This window comes from Astatotilapia calliptera, chromosome 7 (assembly GCF_964374335.1).
Source record: "Astatotilapia calliptera chromosome 7, fAstCal68.1, whole genome shotgun sequence".
Lineage (NCBI taxonomy): Eukaryota > Metazoa > Chordata > Actinopteri > Cichliformes > Cichlidae > Astatotilapia > Astatotilapia calliptera.
The window spans coordinates 23,697,585-23,708,550 of NC_137428.1; the positions used below are offsets into that span (position 1 = coordinate 23,697,585).

Consider the following 10,966-nt stretch of genomic DNA (forward strand, 5'->3'; position numbering starts at 1 on the left):
TGCAACCACTGTTTAACTGTCTTCACGATGTCAAAGTCTGGTCATCAAATAATTTTCTCTCCCTGAATGAAAATACAACCAAAGTTATTATTTTTGATAATCATAGCCCTTTGGGCCAGCAAACTGATACTCTTGGTCCTCTTGCTAGCCATCTCTCCCACACTGTAAGAAACCTCGGAGTATTTTTGGATAGCTCTTTCAAATTACAGAATTTTACCAGTTACGTTAGATTTCCAAAGCGAAGCCCTATCTTCCTCTGAAATACCTTGAAAAACTTATTCATGCATTTATCACCGCTAGACTGGACTGCAACTCTCTCTACTTGGGCCTCCACGACTCTTCTCTCCATCGTTTGCAGTTAGGTCAAAATGCTGCTGCACGCCTTTAAACTGGTACTAGAATGTATGATCACATCACTCCAGTTTTAGCTAACTTACACTGGCTCCCTGTCAAATATCACATTGATTTTAAAATTATCTTGCTTACTTTTAAAATTTTAAACAACTTGGCACCTAGCTATCTAACTAAAGTCCTCTACTTGTATAACCCCAAAAGAGCACCAAGATCTTCTTGTCAGATGCTCTTAGTACAACCAAGGTCTCGGCTGAAGTCCAGAGGTGATCGTGCCTTTGCAACTGCAGCACCTAGACTCTGGAATAACCTTCCTGTTGATATTCATACATCTTAAAACTCACTTTTTTACTTTGGCTTTTGAATCAAACTAGGGATAGCTCAGTAGGTAGAGTGGTTGCCCCATGATCGGAAGGTCGGGGGTTCGATTCCCCTTAACAGCTACCCTGAGGTACCCCTGAGCAAGGTACCGTCCCTACACACTGCTCCCCGGGCGCCCAATGGCTGCCCACTGCTTCACTGAGTGAATGGGTTAAATGCAGAGAGCAATTTCCCCACGGGGCTCAATAAAGTACAACAATGTACACACTTTCTTCTTCATCCAGCTTGTTTTTTAATGTTTGTCACCTGTGTTGTTTGTTGGTCTGTTTTCTTTCTTAATGCTTCATTTTTTAATTTTTCCATTCTCTTTGAACCTTCACAAATGCCCCTTTTTATGTAAGATTTATCAAGAAGTATCATTCTCATATATTTACATGTGGAAAATGACCAGTAGCTGGATTATTTGCGCCAGCTTCCTCCTGATTGCCTTTCCCGCTGCCCGAAAGTACCAAAAATCCAACTTAAACACTACGCTGTGCTTCACTGTATCCCAGTGGACATGCCACACATACACAACATCGAACACTGCTGCGGCTCAAAGAAATAACAGGGTAATATCAGACTCAAGTAATAAAAGAGTCAAGTTTAGTAACTCCTTTACTCACCACATAACATCTAAAATTTTGACAATACAAAACAGTTTCAGATTATTGTTAAAGGGAGTTTCTTTTCCACATTTAAAATAGTCCTGGATCAACCAGAATAAGCAATGTTTTCTTTGTGGATACTTCTTAGCAACATGTAATCATACTAAAAACACAAATATTCTTTATTTAAAAAAAAATGTTATTACTATAACAACACTACTTTATAATGGGATCAGCTCACAAATACGTTTAAGCCTAAAATAATAAGAAACAGTAAAAAATAAAGGTGTCTACAGCAGGACTGAATAAATAGAAACTGAGTGTCTGGAGTTCTCATTACTGCTCACACAGCGAAGCTGCTAATTAAATCTACATTAGAGGACGTTGTTTCTCTTTGTGGTTTCTTCACATCATTAATGCTCATTTAGCAATTTTGGCACTATATAACTGTGTGTGTGTGTGTGTGTGTGTGTGTGTGTGGGGGGGGGGGTGGGGGGGGTGGGGGTGGGGGTGGGGGGGTGTGTGTCCATCAGTGCAGTATGGTGATACTGCGGTCAGTCACGGCAAAGGCCGGCAGCAGCGGGGCACTGAAGTTCTGTGAGACTGAGTACAGCACAGCGCAGGAGTGTGGCTCGTAAAACAGCAGCGTCTGACTTTGCCAGTCCAGCAGCAGGCCCACCCTCTCTGGCCTCCTCGCCACTTGTAGCGGCACCTTCTTCCCTGCGTGGCAGAAGGAGTAGTCTCCGTCGTAGTGAGACAGCACCCAGGACTGACTGTTGTGGCCCAGTCGAGCTTCGTTCCCAGAACCTTTGCGCTCCAGGGAGGCGTAGCAGACCCCGACTTTAAAGGCGCCGCTCTGGCCCACGTCTACCACCCAACTGTGGGTGCCAGAGGACATAGACACCGAGCCTAAGGCGTTGGGCCAAGAGTCAAATCGTGCTGGGTCGTAGGGTGGAGACTGGCGCGGTTTTTTGTGGAGGAAAGTTAAAGTGCAGAAGTCCTCAGACAGAGAGAGAAGAGGGCTGACTGTGCGCTCATCGAACTTTAAACATGATGATCCAGAAGCTGTGAGAAGAAAGGAAAAGGGTGGATTACTATCATGTTTTTGTTTTTATATTGTTTCGTTATTAAACATGAGAATATGCATGAATACAGAGAATATAAACAGGACATCAAGCAAATTCCGAGCGCTGCCAAACAGATGGCACATGGCCTCTTCTCCAAACACAGAATACCTGGAATTACTTTACAGTACTGCCCCGTTCATCTTCCAGATCTTCCTGATATACCAGTAACTCCTGAATTTCTAAGTTGCACAAGTATAATGTGTTTCAGTTTACCCTACATTCAGATGTCCAGGCACAACAAACACACACGCATTAGGAAATCAGATCATCTTTGGAGATAAATGGGTGATTACATGCTTAAATTTGTGTCGCTAAAAAATAAATGTAAGTACTGTATGTGCTTTATGTTCAATTTGCTACAGTTAGCAGGGATATTTTGTAGGGTGTCAGTCTGTGTCTGTATGACAACGAGAGTGACGATGTCATCATCTTATTATGAAACCTCTGTCTTTCTGCATACTCACCCTACACAGCAGGAGTAGCACACATGTGTATCTTAGGTGTCTGAAGGTTGTTATCTATATCACGCATTATGATGTCATCATGTTGTTTAGCAACCACCTACCAACGACCTAAAATGATCCACTTGTAGAATTTGTGCATCAGTAACACCTTTTGTTTTGATTTCACCACAGTAACACCTGACTGAAGATATTCTATCTGTTTTTTAGGAGAGGGACCACACCCCAAAAACTCCTTACACACATACATTTATGAACTTGCCTAACAACCACCTTACAATGGACTACAATAACATTTATATAGTAGAGCAGGACGTGAGCACTGCAGGGGACCCACAAATAAGGACTCTAAGGATTCTTCCTGCCCAGAATTTATTCATCTTCAATTTATTTATATAAACAAGCTCCAACATCCCTGCTTTTAAAACTTTTATTACAAATTTAGTAGACCAACACATATAACATTTATGCAACAGCTGCAAATGAAGAGTAATGATATTTACCAACATTTTTTAATAAAATTATATTTTTAATGTTAGTATAATTGTTGTAAATGTAATTATACAATTTAAAATTCACTACTTTACAAAAAAAAAAAAAAAAGCAGGGGAAAAAAAATGAAGCACATTTATTTTTAGATTAAGATGCCAAATTATTTAGTTGGATTCCTGAATAGAAAAATGAGTTTTAGTAGCTGAATGTTGTTCTTCATGAACTCCTGACCTCTCAGACACAAGTGCCAGATCAAATTTGGGTATAAAAACATGAACTCAGTTTGTTATTTCTCTAATAAATAACACAACTTTTTAAAAAATCAATTAATTCAGAAAATATTGTGCTAAACTAAACTTAAAATGGTAATTATTTTTATGCCTCATTTCAAGGCATAATTTTACTAACCGTCACATTTTAAAGAGTATTTTAGAATAATCATTGAGTTTCAGTTAGGTTTGACTCTGCCATTTCACTGTGGCGGTACAATAACTACTTTCCTTTTATGTGAGAAACAAAAAAACATAATTGGTTTTAACTAGGGCTGGGTATCGTCACTGATTTCTAGAACCGATTTGATTCTGATTCACAAGGTCCCGAATCGATTCGATCCACGATTCGATTCAATTCGATTTGAATCTGGGAAATTTTGCCTTAGACAGTCAGGAATATTATAATTCAGATCAGTACATTTACATATTTTTGTATCTATAAAAAGAAAGCTGACACTCGCAAGACTTTAGCAAAGGTGTGAGCATCACAGCAGATGCCTTTGTGTCAAAGTAGCTGAAGATAAAACACAGAAAAACATGAAGGTGATTTTCCTGGCCTGGGATTTTATAAAAATATTCTGCAGTACATCAAAAACGAAAGAAAACCATTGATGAACATTACCTCTGAAGTTACAGCGGTTTTATTAGAGACACGGCTAAGCGTTTTGCAAAATTTTAAAAAGTTTAAATTTGTTCAGAAGCCTACTGAACAGCAGAAATTAGGTTTTCTTTTTGGAAGTAAGCAAAAGGGGAAAAAAACAGCGACAGTGCTGTAAACAACGGCAGACTTGTGCGTAACAAGCAAGGGAATAATGAAGAAAACATCAGAATCAGCGAGCTGTCGGCTTTCAGCCCCGACCGTGTCCGTGCCGTCGAGTGAGAAAGGCGACATCTCACCGATTCTGATGCGTCGGCGGTCTTTGTGCAGAATCCGTGCACCTGCTCTCATTTACTGTTTTAGCTGTTTGGTGGTTGTCGAAACTGAGATTCTGGCATTTCAGGCAAAATAAATTTATATTAAAAAAAATCTATTCAGGATTTTAATGAATCGATATCACGTTATCCAAGCCAGAATCGATTTTAATCGATAAATCGATTATCAAAACCCACCCCTAGTTTTAACCATATTTTGGATATTTAGTTTATGGAATATAATGTACTGTTGTTAAAGAATGGGGTTGCATCCAGGACAGAAATATCTGCATTATGCTGCTAACACAATCTCGACTTTGCAAGCACCTACACAGACGCTAAGCTAGCCAAGAACCCAGAGTGATAAATGGTAAATGGCCTGTATTTATATAGCGCTTTACTAGTCCCTAAGGACCCCAAAGCGCTTTACATATCCAGTCATCCACCCATTCACACACACACATTCACACTGATGTTAAAGCTGAGTGAACACTGACCCCAGCCCAGCAGCCAGACCCTGAACTTTAACAGGTAACAACATGATGAGCAGTCAGGCCTCTGTTTCTACCTGTTCATGTGTCTAAAGTAGAATCTGTGTGTTTGCAGCCTCAGGTTTATATAGTTAAATGCTGATTATGAGACAATGCATTTAAGGTGATTTTATGGAGAAATGTGAAATGAAGTAGTAAAACAAATTACTTACTCCTAGGTGTAATTAAGTAACATACTGCAATACTTTTAATAGAAGTGTTCTGTGTAATAATTCCTTTTTTTTTGATTGATGATCCCAACACTTATCACAGGAAGCAGGGGAAATGCCTCCATCGTGAATAACCATTTGACCCTCAGCATGAATGTAATATCTTTGACATGCTGCTTAGCGATGGCGGTGACACTCAAAGCCGAGCCAATGAGAATCAGTAATGGAACAGGAGCCGTTTTCTTACATCTGTATAAACTGTAATCGGATATTATACTTTTTTCTGAGCATACTCTACAAAATCCACTCCGTTCATAGATTTTTAAGGTTGGTAAATACACCTTGTAGTGCTGCAGTGAAAACTTTTATGCTTTTGAATTTTGAATGTGCTGCATTTACACAAAATGATTAACAAGTATAATAGAAATCTACTGACTGTTTGGCCCGAGCAGCACTGCAGTAGCCCACAGACCCCTCAGCAGCTTGCTTTCAGTGCAGCACGGGTTCAGGCTGAGCTGGTCTGTGTCACAGGGCTCCCCGACCCCCTCTGCCTCCTCCACCCTGAGCAGAGAAGCAGAGAAAAGAGGTTTAATGATACAGCTCCTGAGCAAGAAAATAGTATTCACAAAATATTGCTTCATAAAAAAGAAACATTACCTTTCAGCTATCTCCTGGACACTGGTCTGAAAAATGAGACATTAAGCAGGTGATTACTCTCAGTGATTATGACTGTTATCAGGATACAGTTATTAGAGCCGCCCCTGTTAACCCCTTCCTGCTAAAGCTTCCCGAGTCTCTCACCACCAGCTGTGCGTCGGGAGTGTGCGTCAGCGTGTGCACCAGACGGGAGCGTGTTTGCGACAGATTTGTCAACGCTTGGCCCCAGTGGGCTCTCTGGGTCAGGAGACACTGCTCCACACGCTCCTCCTCTCTCTGCACCTCCTCTAAGAGACGCTGCTCCTCCTCCTCCAGGGCTTCACGTGCCGCGCTCACCTGAGCCAGCACCTGCTCCCTCGCCCTGCTCGCCGCTGCCTGCATAATAAGACAGCAGGGAAGAAGAAATGCATGAGTGTGAAGTGAATACTTGTGGTTTGGAATCCAACTGCATAAATGATAAATCCTTTATTGATTTATCAATGATTTTAAAATGATTTCCTTTAAAATCTGGCACGAGAAAACTGAAAATGAAACATTTACTGTCTCCAAAATTAAAATCTTTATCCTTGTGCATGTCTGTGAAGGTTCTCAGTCATCCAGGTCATCGTAGTCAAAGCGATGACCTGGATGACTGAGAACCCTCTAAGCCTGAAGGGAAAAAGAAGGAACACACGCATGTAAAGGAAGCACTCAAAACGTGCGGCTATCCTAAATGGGCGTTCTTAAAGTCAGCAAAGAGGCACAGAAAAGAAGACCAGACACCAGCGAGGGAGGATAAGAAAGACAGACGCAACAACATTGTCATCCCCTATGTAGCCGGTGTATCAGAGAAACTCAGGAGAGTTTTCTCCAAGCATGACATCCCGGTGCATTTCAGACCCAGCAACACGCTCAGACAAAAACTGGTTCACCCGAAAGACAAAACGCCAAAACACAAACTTAACAATGTGGTGTATGCTGTACAGTGCAGCGAGGAATGCCCAGACCTCTACATTGGAGAGACCAAACAGCCACTTCACAAGCGCATGGCACAACACAGAAGAGCCACCTCCACAGGACAAGACTCAGCAGTCCATCTGCATCTTAAGCATAAAGGACACTCTTTCGAGGATGCCAATGTTCACATTTTGGACAGACAGGACAGATGGTTTGAAAGAGGAGTGAAAGAAGCCATCTATGTCCACTGTGAGCGACCATCTTTGAACAGAGGCGGGGGTTTACGACACCAACTCTCTGCCATCTATAATCCAGTTTTGAGATCCCTCCCCAGACGCCTTAACGCCCACTCACATCCTGGGCCATCTGACCTCAGGAATTCGCATGATAAGGTGGGGCCAGGTTTCACAATGAACACACCCGAAACTCTGGCTGATTGGGACCCACGCCCAGTTTCCCACCTTGGCTCAGGCGATTAGAGGATCATCAGGGGGTCCTTTTGTCCCTCTGTGGGGGGAAACTCCCACTAGGTTTATATCTGGGACTCTCCACCATTTGACCTTAGAACTGAAGAAGCTTCTCGGATGAGAGGTGAAACGTCTTCAAGCAACTTAAAGAAGTCCAGACGCTTTTCTTTGCAAGATCCTTGTGCATCTCCTGTGAATTAGTCTCACATGGTTTTTACTCTCTTTTAATCATTTAGCGTCACTTGTACAGTTCTTTGAATATCACAAATGCGTGAAAAATGCCATAAAAACCACATCCACAGTCCCAGCACTAATTTTCACATCTTCATACTTTAACTGACTAACATGACAATATACATACGGCACACCGTGAGCCAATCAAACTGTGTCAGCTATCTGAGATGTTGGCCTGCAGTAGCATGGGTATTATTTTTAGTTAAATAGAATAAAAATAAAAAACAGACTTTAAAAAAAATGTAAATCTAAGTGAAACGCTTTGTGAAATCTCATTATTAGTATCATAGTAACATCCCTCCTTTAGTATCTATTATTTTGGTAACAATTTTATTACAACTTGCCTGATGGGTCAGTAGTGGATGGTTGAAGGTCTACAAGTCTGTTTTTTTAAAAATGTTTTAATGTAACACCTGCGCTGCTGTAATAAATTTAAGTGCACGTAGCATATAATTTATTTTCTATTATCCATAGCATAAAATTTGTCATACTGTGACGTCGTCTCTCTTTTTAATGCCCACTTCCTATCTGGTATTCTCTCCTATAACTCAAACACTGGCCTACACCTGCGCCTAATGGAAGCTGCTGCTCCTCATAAGCAGTGACACAAGCGCTCGTTAATGATACTTGTGACTCGCACATCTGACCAAGCACAGCAAAGTGTACAGAGATTCACTGACCACGCTCTCCCCCCCCCACCCCCCACTGTGTAAAGCTATTTTGTTACAGAAACATTTGATTCCTGCTCAGGTGTGGTGGTAGTTTTCCACTTATCAGACTTTTCTTGTTTGCTTGAGGCTCGATTTGGTCTCTTTAGTGCACAAGCACGACTTGTCCTGAACACCCATTAAGCTAAGAGAGGCTGCAGACTTTGCTACGTGCACTGAATCAGCAAGACTTGCCCCATGCTTTGTTGTTACAGTCTTCATCTGTTACATTTTTATATATTTTTAAGTCAGTGATTATATCAAAGTCTTTTAAACCATGTGAAGCACATGTTATAAAATATATTATCATTATCTTTTCATTATTATACCCCCGGGTTAATACTTAATTGTAAGAGAAAATAAATAATTGCCTCCTAATATTTATAGAACTTACACATACGGTCATATAAAGGAATAAACGGGTAAATGCATGTTAAGTTTTGTTTTACGTGCAAAAAAATTCAAAAGAAAAATTTACCAATAATCAATTAGTTTGCATATTTATCAAAGAAATGTCCCAGTTTTGTTTGTTTTTCTGAAATATGTCGATTTGCTTCCGTTTCTCTGCTCTAATGTGAACTGAATAATTTGGGTTTAGATGGACAAAACAGTCAAAATAAAGACTTCCCTTTGGGCTCAGAGAGTTGATTTATATATGTATATTATACTAATAGTAAAAGAAAAAAAATTTATAAATTGACTGATCAGTAGAAACAGATAGCAGCTTGTAGAAATTTCTATCACTATACACAAACCCAAAATGTGGCCAAAAATTCACATCTGAAACAGGATCCAGCAAATGTCAACACAATGCACTTGCTAAACAGGTTCCATAGCATTTGGATGCTGAGATCATCATGAGTGTGTGGTGAGCCTGGGTGGGTGTGGATCACCTGAAGCTTCTGCTCTTTGGCTGCCAGTGTCTGCTCGATAAACCTCTCAATCCTCAGGGCCTGCAGCTGCATTTTCTCACACACGTCCACCAGTTTGTCCTGATAAGAAAAAGGAAAAAAAGAAAAACCTAAATAGCCTGCACACTGTCTGCAGTTCAGGAATAAAAAAAAACACATTAAAAACCACGTGGAATTCATCAGCTGGAAACACAGCAAGAAAATCCTGTATTCTCAAATACCGCTGAGAGGAATCAGCCAGTGTGGCACTCCCAAAAAAGCCCTAAGAGCTACACAAACAATAACTTAACAAATATGGAAACACCCGGGCCACTTTGTTTCATAATAACTGTTATCTGGATAACTGTTATGGTTATACAACTGTAGGTGAAATATAAAAATCCACACTTTGTCAGTCATGATGGGCAAAATCTTTCACAAAAACTCAATTAAATCAAAGTATTTTTACTTTTTAAACATGTATTTTGTTAAGTTTAGTCAGAAAAAGGTCATTTTATGTTAAATAGGGTTAGAAGAAAATAGTTGCCCTTAAAGATAGTTCCACTCAGACAAAGTGAAACCTTCCTGAAGCCATTTGGAGACCTGCAGGCAGATTATTGCGGGTGAAAATGTGTATTTATTGTAGCTATACACCCCTGAACTGAAAATGATCACTATGAGTGAAATATGTTAAAACAGCTGTTGCTTGGCTGCCCGAGACTCACCCTGACTCTGGTGACTCTGGTGGCCAGAGGGGTCACGGTGTGTCCCTGGCAGGAGCCCACGGTGGCGCAGTGGGAGCAGATGAGTTTCTGCTCGGTGCCGCAGAACCAGTCCAGCTCGGATTCGTGGTCTACACACAGCTCACTCTCAACAGAGTAGATCCCGGACTCGGTGTCGGAGGTGGCCGCAGCCAGTGAGGTTTTTCCGGGACTGCCGCTCATAGTCGGCCGCGGAGCGTCGACTGTCTTCTGCAGCTTCATTCCGCCTCCCAGCGCGGAGAAAATGGGCTGCTCGCACTCCATACTCCAGCTTTTAACTTTTAGAGTCTCCTCTGGGTCACCCGATGGGGACGAGCATGTTAAATCACACGTTTCGAAGTCCTCGGTCATGGCACGAAAGCAGGACAGGTGCACCGGCGGAGGAGGAGTCGCATCAAGAGCGTAGCAGTAACACAGGTGTAACAGGTGAGCGGAACGCGGAAGTAACAGGGATCTCAGAGGTCAGAGCTCAAAGAAAGAAAAAAGAAAAAAAAAAGCTTCTGGTTTTCACACGAGCGTCACCTGATAACCGTCCGTAGAGTCTGAAATCATGCCATCATGCAAGCAGGTGTGCCTTATGGCCTAATAGCCTGCGGTTACATATTCATAGTATCTCTCATTTCCCTGTTTCACTGGTGTTCCTGATTTTGGCCACTTGAGAACCTTTTTTTTTCTTTTTCAATATGCAGATAACACCTTTGGTTTTAAAACAGTTACTTTGTTTAATAAAGCACAGCTCAAAGGGCAGGAGTTCAACCTTAGTCAACTTTAATTCATAGCCCTACATTGTGGTTATTTCAGAAGAAATTCATATATAGATAATATTTTAAAAATCCTACTAACTGAGCAAAGTCCCTAAAATTCAGCATGAGTAAAAACTGAGTGGGATATTGTAGAACAGGTCAGGGTACATTAGGTAAATCACACTCCGATAATTAATGAGAATGTTTCTTTGTAGACATTTATACTTTTTATATACTTAAAATGTGTCAAATTGAGTTTTGCTATACTTCAAACAAAGTAAAACTCTC

At 41.0% G+C, this 10,966-nt stretch overlaps 1 protein-coding gene across 1 annotated transcript; it reads right to left on the bottom strand.

The window, feature by feature from the left end:
• Positions 1-1,311: 1,311 nt before the first annotated feature.
• bspry (B-box and SPRY domain containing) lies at positions 1,312-10,433 on the bottom strand. The gene is made up of 6 exons (XM_026173750.2): positions 9,900-10,433; positions 9,178-9,276; positions 6,085-6,315; positions 5,941-5,966; positions 5,720-5,844; positions 1,312-2,384 (listed from the first exon to the last, which is right to left on the bottom strand). Exons 1-6 carry the CDS (start codon positions 10,284-10,286, stop codon positions 1,849-1,851), a joined length of 1,404 nt encoding a protein of 467 aa, XP_026029535.2. The 5' UTR covers positions 10,287-10,433; the 3' UTR covers positions 1,312-1,848.
• Positions 10,434-10,966: the final 533 nt, after the last annotated feature.

What these genes read in the sequence shown, in the direction of transcription:
- bspry (XM_026173750.2), bottom strand. Translation starts at nt 10,286, where the DNA reads ATGACCGAGGACTTCGAAACGTGTGATTTAACATGCTCGTCCCCATCG. An exon ending in GTCCAGGAGATAGCTGAAAG is followed by an intron (nt 5,845 to 5,940) that starts GTAATGTTTCTT and finishes TTCTCTGCTCAG; the next exon opens with GGTGGAGGAGGCAGAGGGGG. An exon ending in AGTGCTGCTCGGGCCAAACA is followed by an intron (nt 2,385 to 5,719) that starts GTCAGTAGATTT and finishes TTCTTCTCACAG; the next exon opens with CTTCTGGATCATCATGTTTA.